The sequence below is a fragment of the Rhamphochromis sp. 'chilingali' genome, assembly GCF_963969265.1.
Source record: "Rhamphochromis sp. 'chilingali' genome assembly, chromosome: 14".
Lineage (NCBI taxonomy): Eukaryota > Metazoa > Chordata > Actinopteri > Cichliformes > Cichlidae > Rhamphochromis > Rhamphochromis sp. 'chilingali'.
The window spans coordinates 25,584,789-25,598,269 of NC_137941.1; the positions used below are offsets into that span (position 1 = coordinate 25,584,789).

Consider the following 13,481-nt stretch of genomic DNA (forward strand, 5'->3'; position numbering starts at 1 on the left):
TACTTTTCTGGTGAAATGATAACACAGTTTTACTTCTTCTGCAATATACTTTGAAATAAGTCACACAAGATTATCTGAGAGTGCAAACTCTTGAGCGAGAGCTGCAATGAAGAGCATTAAATGAGTGCTCCACTGATGCAACACTGCACTCCTATAACATTAAATGGACAAAAGATGATCGAAACCATTTTTTCAACATCTAATCCCACATTGTCTATAATGCAGCTCTGAAGACAGCAGAATTTTATAACTAGCTACTAAAAGGCCCAACTCACTTTTATTTTAGCCATGCAGCTACAACATATGTGAGCTACATGTAACCACACATCTTTATGGCAACCCTTGATACACCACATGAGGAGTGCAAGAAGCGTGACTGGTCAGCTTGGGCTGAGTTTCGTAAGCCATAGAGAGGGACAGTAGCATAGGTGGGCGAAAAGGTTCAGTGGTTTATTCCAGAACGTACTTCTAGCAAAGACTTAACACTGCAAGCCATCCAGGTGCCACTTGCCCTCTATGTGAATAAACAAACACTCACACAAGCCCTGAATATCGAGAGCTTGCTCAGTATTCCAGCTGCTGGTGTATCCAGCAAAAACTAATAAATGAAATAAAATAAAATATTGGATACAAGTCAGAGCAAAACCTTAGATTTGAGAAAGGATGAAGCCCTCAGTAACTCTGTCACTCTCTCGGTCAGGGTGTTGCAGGTTTGAAGTCACTCACAAGAGCCATTTTCAGCCTCTCACTTTCCAGAAAGATGCTCACAGGTTAGATTGTCGTAGCTAAAAGGTCCAGTTGACTGATTAGAAGCAGTAGATTAGTTCCATCCATGAGGTCTGCCTTGGTAATGGGACCTATGCTAATGTTAAGTGTTAAATGTCAAGTCATTGTTACTATTATTTTGTCTCACAGTTATTAAAACAATTGTTGCTGCTATATCCAATATATATATAAAAGTATCACTTTTAATTGTTACAGCCTGACTTAGAGTTATACATGCGTATCTGTGTTTAATATCTACAACTGGAGTCCAGTCCAACTTGTGAATCATGCATCTTAGAAGATGTGGAGGAGTAGAAATCAGGATGGCTTTATGTAAATGGTTACAGTGACACTGATTGGATGTGATATTCAGTCATATAGTCCCCATAATATCCCTTCTTTTACTTAACCACACCAGCTTGTCCCACTCCCAAAAGCTACATTATAATAATGTAATAATAACAGAATAAACACTAGGCCAGAAGAGGAGAGAGGATGTAAGAAGAAAGTGAGAGAGGATGGAGTTATGCCGGAGCCTGCTGCGCTCCTGCTACGAGCTGGTGTTAAGTTACATTCAACATTTCCTCCATCAGTCCTGCTCCACAGATGTTGACATGACAGTTTCTTCAGAGCTGTTGTGGAGCTTTCAGCCAAGAACCCATGACACAATCAGCATCAGCATATGTAAATGTATATACTTACATTGATTTTTGGACATGTTAGGAACTTTAACTTTGGCTCAAAAGCTTAACTCTCTTCTTTAAATGGATGCTGATGCAAAGTCATAGCTTTACACCAGCAGCATCATGTCACTCTTCTGATCTTCCGTTTGTTTTGTTGAGCAGGAGATTACTTGGAGAAGATGTGGTCTGGACGAGATGCTGCTGACATAAAAAGTAAGGAATATAATCCATTTTTCTGATACTGTGCTTAAATGAAGATATTTATTTGAACACACTCTCTGATTATCTCCAGTTGAGAGAGACAACATGGCCGACTTCTGTGTGTTGGGCCAGAGACCTCCACCTCATCTGGCTGGCCTGGCACAGCTTGGTCACCTGGGAGCCAGCAGTCCCCTCCTCAAATCTCCAGATTCGCAGGCACCCTCCCAGACACCTCAGCAACCACCTCCTCCTCCTCCTCAGCAGCAGCCCTCACCTCATGGTCCCCTCCATCACAGCCCTCCTCTCCGTACAGGGCAGGTGCCTCCTCCTCCCCCACCTCCACCGCCTGGTGCCCTGCAGCCCCTGCTGGGCCCAGGTGGACTGCTCTCTCCTCAACTCTCCCCGCAGCTGGTACGGCAACAGCTCGCCATGGCCCACCTCATCAACCAGCAGCTAGCCGTGAGCCGCCTGCTGGCTCACCAGCACCCTCAAGCTCTCAACCAACAGTTTCTGAACCACCCGCCGATCCCACGTGGTCCATCCAAAGCTGGCGGTGACCACCCTGGAAGCAACCCCTCTGCTTCTGAAGTCTCCTCTGAAATCTACCAGCAGGTCAGGGATGAGCTGAAGAGAGCTAGCGTGTCCCAGGCTGTGTTCGCCCGTGTGGCTTTCAACCGTACACAGGTAGGAACGCAGAGAAAGGTCAAGGCTAAGGCGTCAGGAGAGGAAGTTGTAAGGGGAAAATGAGAGGAAGAGGAGGAAGGCGATGTGACAGAGAAAGGAAATCAAGTTTCTAGTTGAATAAAACGTATGCAGAGGTTTTTAAATCTAAAAACTGAAATATGGCATTCAATGGCGTTAATCCGTCAGACGAGACCAAAAATACCCACACACGTTTCTTACATTATATGGATCATATCAGGTGAGAAGAGGTTTACTGGGTAGAAACAAATGCCAGTTGCCCTTACTGGTCTGATTTTCACAAACACACACACTCAGAAAAACAACTCGGCTAATTTATGGTCACCCACCTTTTGGTATTTTTGGTGGGCTTATCAGAAGCGTGGCTGGGTTGCTCGCTGCGTCATTCAGTCTCCTCCTCCACCATCGCAGCAGCACAAACACCTGATGCATTCAGGCTGTGCTAAACTGGTTACTGCACGGCCCATTAGATCAAAGTAATGGGAGGTGGCTGATAGACCTATTGGTCTAGAGGCCAGGTGTTTTTCACTGGTGCATCACTTTGTGGTGGGTAGCCTCTGTATTTGAGAAGCTCAAACCAATATGCAAATACTTTTAAGTGTCTAGTTGTACGTTTATACGAGAAAACGAGCAGCTTCAAAGTGATTTACATTTGACAAAATCTATTTTTCAAGTCAAAATGATAAACATGTCTTTGTGTCAGCTTAATAAAAGTGAGGATTGTCTAGTTTTGAACATTTGGTTTAGAGGTTTAAAAAAAAAAAAAATTCTGGATACTTTTGATATGCATTTGTGAAATGAAAGGAAAAAGCAAATTGCCAGTCTGGGTTTAAACAAAGAAGCCAAACGAGTCCAAGAATAGCATTATTGGAGCTTCAACAGTACACTTGAAGCATGGGAAAGGGACCATATATTTCAATTTTCCATGCTAGGGAGATGCAATAACATATCCTGCTGTGTGCGTTTGTGTTGGTCAGGGCCTGCTCTCAGAGATCCTGAGGAAGGAGGAGGACCCTCGCACGGCCTCGCAGTCTCTGCTGGTGAATTTGAAGGCCATGCAGAACTTCCTCAACCTGCCTGAGAGCGAGCGAGACCGAATCTACCAGGAAGAGAGAGAGCGCACTATGAACCCTTCGGTCGGCCTTCCCCCCTCCAACTCCTCCAACCCCGGCGCACCACGCCTTTCACAGGTTAGTGTGCCCAACGGGCCATAAACTGCGGTTGCCATAGCAGTGCATCGAGCGAGAAAACAGCGGTGTTTTGTATGAGTAATCATATGTGATGCTAACATGCCTTGTGTCATGTATGAGCTTAGAAAGTGTGGGAGAGGAGCTTGGAGGACCAGAAAATCCCAGATACCTGGGCCTCAATCTGGAAGAACAAGGCCAAGATCTGTAACTCTGTGAGTTATCTACCATCTTTAACTTGCCCTCACAAAGTAGACTGCAGCATGTCATGTGCTTCATCCTAAAACCTGCGCTGGGATTTGAAAGTTTTTATCTTAACAAATTCCATTTATAATGGAAAACAGCTTCAAAGCCATCAGAGGGACATATTGTAAACATAAAGGACATTATACAGTATTTGGAAATTTCCTTCCACAAGCACGTGGAGCAACATCAGTGATAAGAAGTACCCCTGATGTCAGGACAAATGCCCATTCATGGATCTGGGTGAATTGGTGCGCTATTCTTATTATGGCTATGTAAAATTATCTCAGCATCGTTTACACTGGGGGAATGTAAGCTAGCTGGTCTCTACATGTCTTGTGGATGACTTCAAACGCTGTGTATACAAGCTTTCTGAGAGCCAATACATGTTCATTCAAACAGAAACAACAAAGAAAGACAAAAGAGGAGGACTTAATGACTTTGATCTGTAAACACAACTCATGTGGGGACATGCGCTGCAGATGTGCAGCTGATGCTTGTACTGGGAACACTGCATGTCTGTTCTCAGAGCGACTTGGCCTGATCATCAGCTGATAACCTCTCCTCATATGTGTTTGTTTTTGTGGTTAAATTTCATAGTAGATTCATAAAGTAAATAACAAGCCTTAAACAATACGCGGTACGCCTCTGTGACTGTTTATCACTCATCTTGTTCTGTCGAAGCACAATAAAGTTCCTTTTTAAAAAATTGTGCTCTGCATTACATCATTATCCTGTCTCCCAGCCCAAGCCGTCTGGCCCGCCCTCTGACCTCCCACTGAAGCTGGAGTCACTGGTCAACATTACATCAGGCATCTATGATGAAATTCAGCAAGAGATGAAGCGAGCCAAAGTGTCCCAAGCTCTGTTCGCAAAGGTGGCGGCCAACAAAAGCCAGGTGAGGAGACTGTTGGGGAAAACAAGCCTACAAAATGACTTAAAGTGTTTGTTTTTCAGGTCAGATTCCAAGTGCAGTCACATATTTATATGTACTGCGATAGCGTAGCTGATATTTTTTGTACCCTGTGAGTTAGATAGTCAACTTGTTAGTGAGCATCACGATTGAACCAAAATCATTTGAATTAATAATGATTTATTACAAACTACAAAAGTTGTGGGACTGAGTAGAGCCAGCAAAGCTGGTACTCTGCCGGTAACACGATCTAAATGTTCATCAGCTGTTTCACCATCACTTCAAACCGGACGTGTGTGATCAGTTATGCTCTTAAAGCTCTGGTGACATAATGTTTGACATTAACACTGGCTGCAATTATTTATACCTCTATTGTTTTTTTTAAATTTTGAATCTTGGCCGCACGCATTAAGACATTATTTATATTTATATGTATTTACTTCTAATTTTTGGATAAAAATGAAAAAGGAAACACTTCAGTTTTTGCTTCTTGGTCTTAATTTCAGACCACGATGACTGAAACAATAATAGGAATTCTTTAAAAAAATAGTTTTTTAAATTTGTAGCAACTTGATGTTGCAGGATGTGACTCACATGGGATGTAGGTGGTCTATAAAGAAGGCTTGACAACATGTATACAGTATGTGCGTTGCTTTTGTGTGTATTTAGCGAGGTACCCCTGGTTGGTGGGTCTGGGGGTGGCTGAGGGTCATGGCTCACTGCACCCATCTGCTGCAGCTGGCCAGCAAGCAAGGACAGCAAGCAAGCGGGGGAGAGAGAGAGAGCGAGAGATGATCAGGCGATTAGCGGTGCATGCTGCCCGAGGTGGCTGGTTGAACACAACAGCTGGTGTCACAAACTGAACCAGTCTAGCAGATATAATTGAATCTTCTCCATCTCTCCTTCCTCCGTCTTCCTTTACCTCACACATCCTGCATCCTTCCAACTTTTACAACTTTTTATTTTAATTTGAGCTTCCCTCCCCGGGGTGGAGGGTGTCAGGTTAGGTGGTCTCACGATCTTGTCTGTGCTTGTCGCAGATGATGTGGTTGTGTCAGCCTCGTTGAGCCGTGACTCTCAATGGGGGGGTGGGATGAGAATGCTATAGATCTCAGCCAAGGACGAGGTGCTGCCCCAAGTGGACAAGTTTAAGTATCTTTGATTCTCGTTCATGATCGAGTGGAGTGGAGCACGTTGACAGACGGATTGGCGCAGCTTCACCACTCTGTTGTGAAGAGAGCTGGCTGTGAAAGCAATGCTGTTAGTTTATGGGTGAATTTGCATTCCCACCTTCATCTTAGCCGTAAGCTCTGCATACTAATCAAAAGAATTAGATTGTAGATGTAAGCAGATGAAATACGTTTCCTCTAAAGGGTACCTGGGCTCTTCTTTAGGGATAGGGTGAGGAGCTTGGGGTTCAAAACACACATCAAAAGGAACCAACAGATTTAGTTCAGGCATCTGATCAGGATGTCTTCTGGGCACTTGCTGAGTGAGGTGTTTCCAATTTGTCCTGCCAGGAGGAGGCCCTAGGGCTGAGAGAGATGCTGGAGAGATTATGTCTCTCAGTTGGCTTGGGAACACATAGGAGTTGGAGGTGGTGGCTGTGGAGAGGCAGATCTGCTTCCACTGCTGTAACACAGACTCAGATAATGGATGAATAAACTCATTCATGTCTATCTCAGTTGCCACTTGTCATGCTCATCCCCGCTGCCACTTTCCAAACAGAGTAGATGCAGAGTCATCTGCTCTGCGTGCACGTGTGTGAGAGAGAAAGGTCGTAAAAAATTGCATAACAATTCTTTCTCACTGTGTATGACACAGTAGCAGAAGTCACCCATTAACATCCCTGTCAGCTATCGCACAGTCCACACTTCCTTTCTTTTTAACCTCACCTTTCCCCCCCCCCCCCACGCATACATCTTTGTCTCCTCTTCAGGGCTGGCTGTGCGAGCTACTTCGGTGGAAGGAGAACCCCAGCCCTGAGAACCGCACTCTGTGGGAGAACCTGTGCACCATCAGGAGGTTCCTGACGCTGCCGCAGGCCGACAGAGATCTTGCGTACGAGGAGGAGTCCAGACACCATCATAGCGAGAGGCTGCACACCGTCCTCCACATGCCACAGGACACACAGGTAAGTGTTTGCATGTGGAGGTAACGTGCACCTCAACACTCCATATCCAGATGCGGTATACAATGGGTGGATTTTATTTACAGCTGGCACAAAGACGGTGTCTCTAGTAAACACACTGAACAGATTTCCTGCACATCACCTCATCTCATAATATTTACAACTTGAAATCGGGAGAAAGTGCTTGGTCTTCATACCTACAAACACGTGTGTCCTAAAATCTATTTTTGATGGATTACTCGATTATTTCAGAACTGTTTCTTTAAAACATGGCCACCCCTTCTAATTACAATCTCCTAAAAAGTACGCAGATATGAATGTGCTGAACACACAGTACGGTATAAACACTGACTGATAAGGATGACTAAGATGCTGTAAAGAATGATATTAGAAATAGTTGTTACTGAGCTCCATTTTCATGGCACTTCTCACGTATTAAAACAGATGGAAGTGTATTCCTCTACCTTCAGAGACCAAATCTGTCATTATTATTGAGTCATTATATTTATTTAATCTAAGTTTGCGCAGTGCTGTTTGATCTTGTGGTGGGTGCACATGTGTTTGTGTGTCCCTGTGTGCCCCAGTGGAATGAAGAGTAAACAGAGTTGCTGGGTGGTGTGGCACTGGAGGAAATGCCCCATTAGTTTTTGAGGAGGGAGGCAGAGGCTGAAGGAGGCTTGAGAGAGAAGGGAGATCGATGGAGGAAGCACAGAAACGTGTTGGCATCTTTGGTTACTGTGAGCGCTCCAGTTGGACACACGCTGAAGCCGCCCCACCTAACTTTATCTACATGCCTGGGTTTTGCTTTTTCTTCTAGTGCAAAGTTTAAATAAATTAGAAATGTAAGTCAAGTCCAATTAAAAAGTAGGATAGCACTTTATAATACGGCCCGTGACAAAGGTCTTTATTTCTCTGCAATTAAATTGAATTTAGGTGTATTTTATTTGAAAGAATAATGCAGTTATATTAACATGCAGATGCTTAAAGGTAGAATAAAGGGGTAACAAAGCAACAGTTATGCTCTAAATCAATTTAAGTAGTCCTCAGTAATTTTAAGTATTTTACAGGAAGGAGACAGAAATTATACGGAAAGCAATTTCAAGTATTTACTTTTAATTTTAGGTATAGCATAACAAATTTCACTGGTGTGTAATGAACAGGTAATGTTGTTCAATATTTTTCGTATTATGGTGTGAGTTAAACGTGCCTTCATTATTAAATCTTTTTTAATCCATGAAGGATTTTCCATTCATCAGTTGTCATTTTACACTCAGGCTGTTTTGTACATTACTTACAGTACAATTATTCTCTTCTTTCCTGTAAAATACCCAGTTATGCGAGGTAAAGTCACAGCATGACATGACCCACGCCCTGAAAAGAACTGTGTACTTATGGTGTCAGAAAAAATGCACTTATAGCTTAATTATTTCCTGACTTGTAGCCCCCCCCATTGTAATTATGCATTAAGTTGCAGGCCTTCCACAGCATGTCTTTATCCTGTCTTCCTTCTCTCTCCCCAACCAGTCGGAGCAGATGGCCCCGCCCCTCCCTGAGCCTGGTTCTGCTGGAGGTTTCTTCCTGTTAAAAGGGAGCTTTTCCTTCCCACTGTCACCAAAGTGCTTGCTCATAAGGGGTCATATGATTGTTTGGTTTTTCTCTGTATCTATTATTGTAGGGTCTACCTTACAATATAAAGCGCCCTGAGGCAACTGTTGTTGTGATTTGGTGCTATATAAATAAAATTGAATTGAATTGAAAGTATCGATAAAAAATTTTTTTTTTATAAATAGTGCCATGATCCAGTGGCGACAGCCTCTATCAGTTATATAGTTATATTTAATGTAGGAGTGCTGCCACAGCATGCAAACCCTGTATACATGCCTGTGGTTTACCATACTTGACTCCAGAGGAGGAGCTTGTTGGTACATGAAGGTATCTGTGTTTATGTTAATGTTGAACCTGCCTAACACAAACACCCCCGTTCCCCTTCTCTTGCTTGAGGTAGAAACATCAAGCAGCTGATTATAGTTTAATTTTAAAATGCAAACATGAAAAGGTTCAAATTCCCCAAAATGTTAAATCGGTGTAATGTCCAGAGAAGCAACAGGAAGTGTGTCACTTCTTCATCTCCTGACCTCGCTGAAAAGAGGTGGAAGATCAGGTTCGACGGTAGAAACAGCATTCACTGCTTGGACTGAGTCTAGGTCCTCTGGTTGAACCCGCCAGCTTACTCTGCCCACAGCCCCCGTCACCCCCAGCTCCAAAGCTATTATAGCCCACATATAGTACATACCATATGCCATAAATCAAAAACAGGCCAATGCTCAGACTTCCCATTTGGTATTGTGACATGAATCCTACACGGCTTGCTTTGCAGCTCCACCCACCTTCACTCTACCACCAAGCCTTTTTTCTCTCCTCCCAATTCAGAGCTTTGTATTAAAGACTGATGGGAAGATGCAAAGGAAGCTGTGGTGGCACCATTAACACATTCCTCTACTCCTCTCGCCAAAGTCTAAAAATAAAATTTACACTCATAAACGCCTGTGTAATAACCCTCCCACCCCCCACACACCCCCAACCCACCCTCACTCCCACCCCAAGAGACACAGGGAGAAGAACTGTGGTGAAACGCTGGTGATTTATTAATCGGAAATGAGGTGTGTTCATGTTGCTGTCTTGAGAGCCCCCCCCTTCCCTGCTCTGTCCCAGATGAAGCCCTCCACCAACCTCAGGCTCCAGCCAGCCTGCCACCACAGACCACACATGTGTCCCATCTGCCACACATACACACAATCTCATACTGATAGTTGGTAATGTGAGCACTCTGTTGTGTTTGGACAATAAGAAGGTCTCTAAAACTGTAACAACCAACCCCGGGATACACATGAAAAATGAACGCAGTGCTGCTCTCTGAAGCAAATGTTCACATACCACTGATGTGTGTGTGTGTTTGTGTGTGTGTGTGTGCTTTGTACTGGACTGTATGTGCGGTACCATGCTAGCGGCTCTGTGTGAGCGTGTCTATGAAGTGTGTAGGTGCTGTAAGAGTGTATTTGTAACTTCAGTGAGCATCACATTTCTTCATGACTGACACAGCCCCAGCGTTGGCTCTACAGCTCTCACTCACATGGCTCGAGCAGTTAAGTGCGTCCCACAGCTAATTTGGTAGAGTCTGCCCTTATAAATAATTACTTTATTGTTTTTGCTAAATTGATTTCTGCTGCAAGTCTGGAGGTGTTTATGTGTGTGCATGTATGACCGCTCACAGTGGCCGAGACCCCAGGAGTGGTGGACTAGAATCAGAAGTTACAAGCCTTACTCCACTCATTGTGTCTCGCTTTAGCCCAGCGGTGCTTAATTCCAAACCCCCAAAACAAATCGCTCCTGTTTTCTGTCTCGTCAAAGCGGGGCCACTTCATAGAATGTGTCAAATGCCACGAGTCTGGCAAATGTTTGAAAAATATATACAAAAGTATTTTTTTGAAGAAAACATCATAAATGCTCCAGACTTATCAAAGTTAAGATCATGTCATTATGTTTTAAACTTGCAGTTATTATCACAATCTTTTGAGAGTGAAAAAAAGATTTTTGAATATTCTATAACAAACTGCCCATTTCTTTCTCCAGTCCTCAACTGAAACCTGAGTGTCAATGTTCTTTGCAAAGAAGTGATCATAATGTGACACAGCTTCCAAAAAAGGAGGTCAAAGTTCATCTTCAGCATCTTAATTATTTTGTACTTTTTTATGTTTTCTAAAATTTCCAGACGTGTAGATTAACAGTTTATTTTCTATCACTTTTGAACTTGAGTTGGTCAAACTCTGTCTGTTCTTTGAATGATTGTGGTTCATTAACAATGCAAATAGATAAATAGTCACTTGTAGGACAAAGGCTGACTTGCGCTTCAGACAAAGCCTCAATTTTTTATCCAGGTTTTCACTTAAATCTTTCAAAGACTCAGGTTTGCTACACTGGCTCTGCTGTAATTATAAAAAATATAACAGTGAACACTTCTGTGTGAAATCCTCCAAACAATACTTAACTGTGAGATTTCAGGCCAGCAAAGCTGCAAGAACTGAAATCTTCCCACATAAGCTCTGGGGCAGGAGTGTCAAACATAAGGCCCGGGGGCCAAAATCTGCCCATTGGATTACTGTGAAAAATGTAAAGGACAACGTAAATCTTAGACTTTTAACTGGATTTTCACAATTTTCACAGCTTTTCCTGCTGATGGCATTTCATACCACACAAAATTATTAAATTATTTCTGTAATAATATTTGTTTCTGTAATGATAATATTTCTATAATAATACAATTTAAGGCCAAAGTGTTGTGACAGATTTCTTTACTACAACAAACATGTCTTTATCATGTGGAAATCTTATATTAAGATATCTCATTGATTAAATGTGTAGTTAGATTTGTGTACAGTGACTGTGGCCCACGATGTAAAATGAGTTTGACGTTCTGAATCAGAGCTATTTTTGAGCTGTCTTTGCACACAGATCTATGCAGGGAATCATATGCATTCTGATTGTTGAAAGAAATGAACGCTTTTTGGGGGGAAATGATTGATGAACTCATTACCATATTATGAAAGATATCATGCACATTCTTAACTCACTTGTTTTACTAGTAGGACAAATTGTTTTGCAAAAAAAATTGTGAAAATATGAGCATTAGATAAGAAAAACACAGGGCCCATTCCTGGGTTGTCACGGTGATTTAGTACTGCAGAGCCATTGAAACCGAGGGTCTCGAGGTGATGTAGGTATGTGGTGTTTAAAACAATAGTGATCTAAATGGGGACACTAGACAAATACAAACTGACTTATGGGTCAAGCCTGTTCACTGGACTGTATGCTGTCTTTAATGAAACATCAATCTTCATTGGACCCTCCCTGCCTGATAAACGCCCCCCATTTTTCTAAACTCCACACCCTTATTTTGTAACACAAGTTTTCTGTAAAAATAAATAAATAAATAAATAAAAATCTCCAAACCCAACCCAATGCCAAAACAACCTCAATGACATCACCAGGCATTATTTTTCCTAGAGCTGGGAAAGTTCCCACCAGAGCCGTTACACAACTGATTTCACCAGCCGAGCAGTGCTGATGATGAGTAAACTGATCTCAGTGTGTGAAACAATAGATTCTCTGGACCGTAAAAAGCAATGGTACCCATACCTTCCTTTGGTGTAGACAATAAAATAGCAGCATTTCCTTTAGCTGCCTCAGTTTTAAGCGACAGCTAAATTACTTAGCATGCTGGCTCACTGTTACGACTTACTGGAAATAAAACAGAACCACCTTTGACATAATTTCCTATTATAGAAAGTCAAAATGTGTCCTGTCAGCGAGTTGTGTAAGCTTTTATATTTCTGACTTCCATTGGACAGCATGTGCTGCTGTTCACTGACACCAACTGTTGTGATCAGCTCTCACAGAGTTGATCACAACTAACAGCAGGAAAAAAAACTGCCAAGAGATTAAAAAAAAGGACTGTACAAATAAAGCGTAGGTCTATAGTCGACTCTATTTGCTTGTTTTTACTCTGTTTCGCTTAATGCCATTTAATGTCTGCTAAAAAATAACACTAGAGCTTTGAAGCAAAGTCTAGCATCTTATGTCTAAAATCTTACTGAGCTTCCATAACAATTTAATGCAATAAAAATTAATGTGAAACGATTTCATCATGTTGTTTTGCTTTTGGTAAATGTAGTTATAAGTCTTTTCCCCACTGATAGAATCCAGCTTAGATGTCTTAAAGGAAACAGTTAAATGACCTCTGCGTAACTTCCAGAGAAAATACTCTTATTATCAGTTATCACTTAATGATTGTTTTGGCCTCTAGCAGATGAGTTTGACTCCACGACCTGGCCAGGGATGAGCTCCAGCCCCCACACGACCGTGATAAGTGGAGGAAAATGGATAGATGGATTAGTGGTTAGTTAGACAACGTTTGCAGAACAGTTTGTGTCATCTAACTGTGGGCGACCGCAGCCAACTGTTAGCGACAAAGACAAACATCAGAAAGTTTTGGGGCAGCACCCACTCTCCCACTGATTTCACCCAGCAACAGCTAGTGGCCTCTGGCACCCACTCACCAACATGTCAGGGAATATACTTTTTCCCCCAGTAAACAGATGATGCTGAGGGTCGTCAGGTGATCAATTTCTAGGCCTGTATGACCTGTACTGTTATGGAGAAAATCAATAGCATTTGTCATACACAAGTCAGATTACACAGGTTTACTTTGTTATACAAGTTAGCATCATGGATCAGGGATTTGACGAGGTAGCCAGCTGGCATTTCTGCTCAGATATGATTCTATTACCATTAATGTAAACAAGCAAAAGCTACCTAGGTAGCCCACTAGTAAGTGGCACATCTGTTCCATCCATGGTGATGGTTAATTCATAACATTAGTAATTAGTAATTAGTAACAAGTAATTTTATAACGACAGTTTTCATGACTAAACTAGTCTCACAAATCATGTTACAATCTTTCAAACACTGTCAATAAAAACGGCTTAATAATAGAAAAAAACACAACCAAACACACATTCATGCAGATCTAGCGCTGCAAAATATGAAAATAATTGTACGATAAATGATAAAGCAGCATTTTTCAGTTTCAGTTTGTGTAG

At 42.3% G+C, this 13,481-nt stretch overlaps 1 protein-coding gene across 5 annotated transcripts in view; it reads left to right on the forward strand.

The window, feature by feature from the left end:
* The window catches only part of satb2 (SATB homeobox 2), a 57,484-nt gene that overhangs the window by 36,552 nt on the left and 7,451 nt on the right, over positions 1–13,481 (forward strand). For all 5 annotated transcript variants that reach the window (XM_080903079.1, XM_080903081.1, XM_080903077.1 and 2 more), the window contains 6 exons: positions 1,611–1,661; positions 1,741–2,333; positions 3,329–3,541; positions 3,667–3,753; positions 4,527–4,679; positions 6,634–6,828. In XM_080903079.1, coding sequence (XP_080759205.1) covers positions 1,611–1,661; positions 1,741–2,333; positions 3,329–3,541; positions 3,667–3,753; positions 4,527–4,679; positions 6,634–6,828 — 1,292 coding nt within the window. The remainder of the gene's footprint in view (positions 1–1,610; positions 1,662–1,740; positions 2,334–3,328; positions 3,542–3,666; positions 3,754–4,526; positions 4,680–6,633; positions 6,829–13,481) is intronic.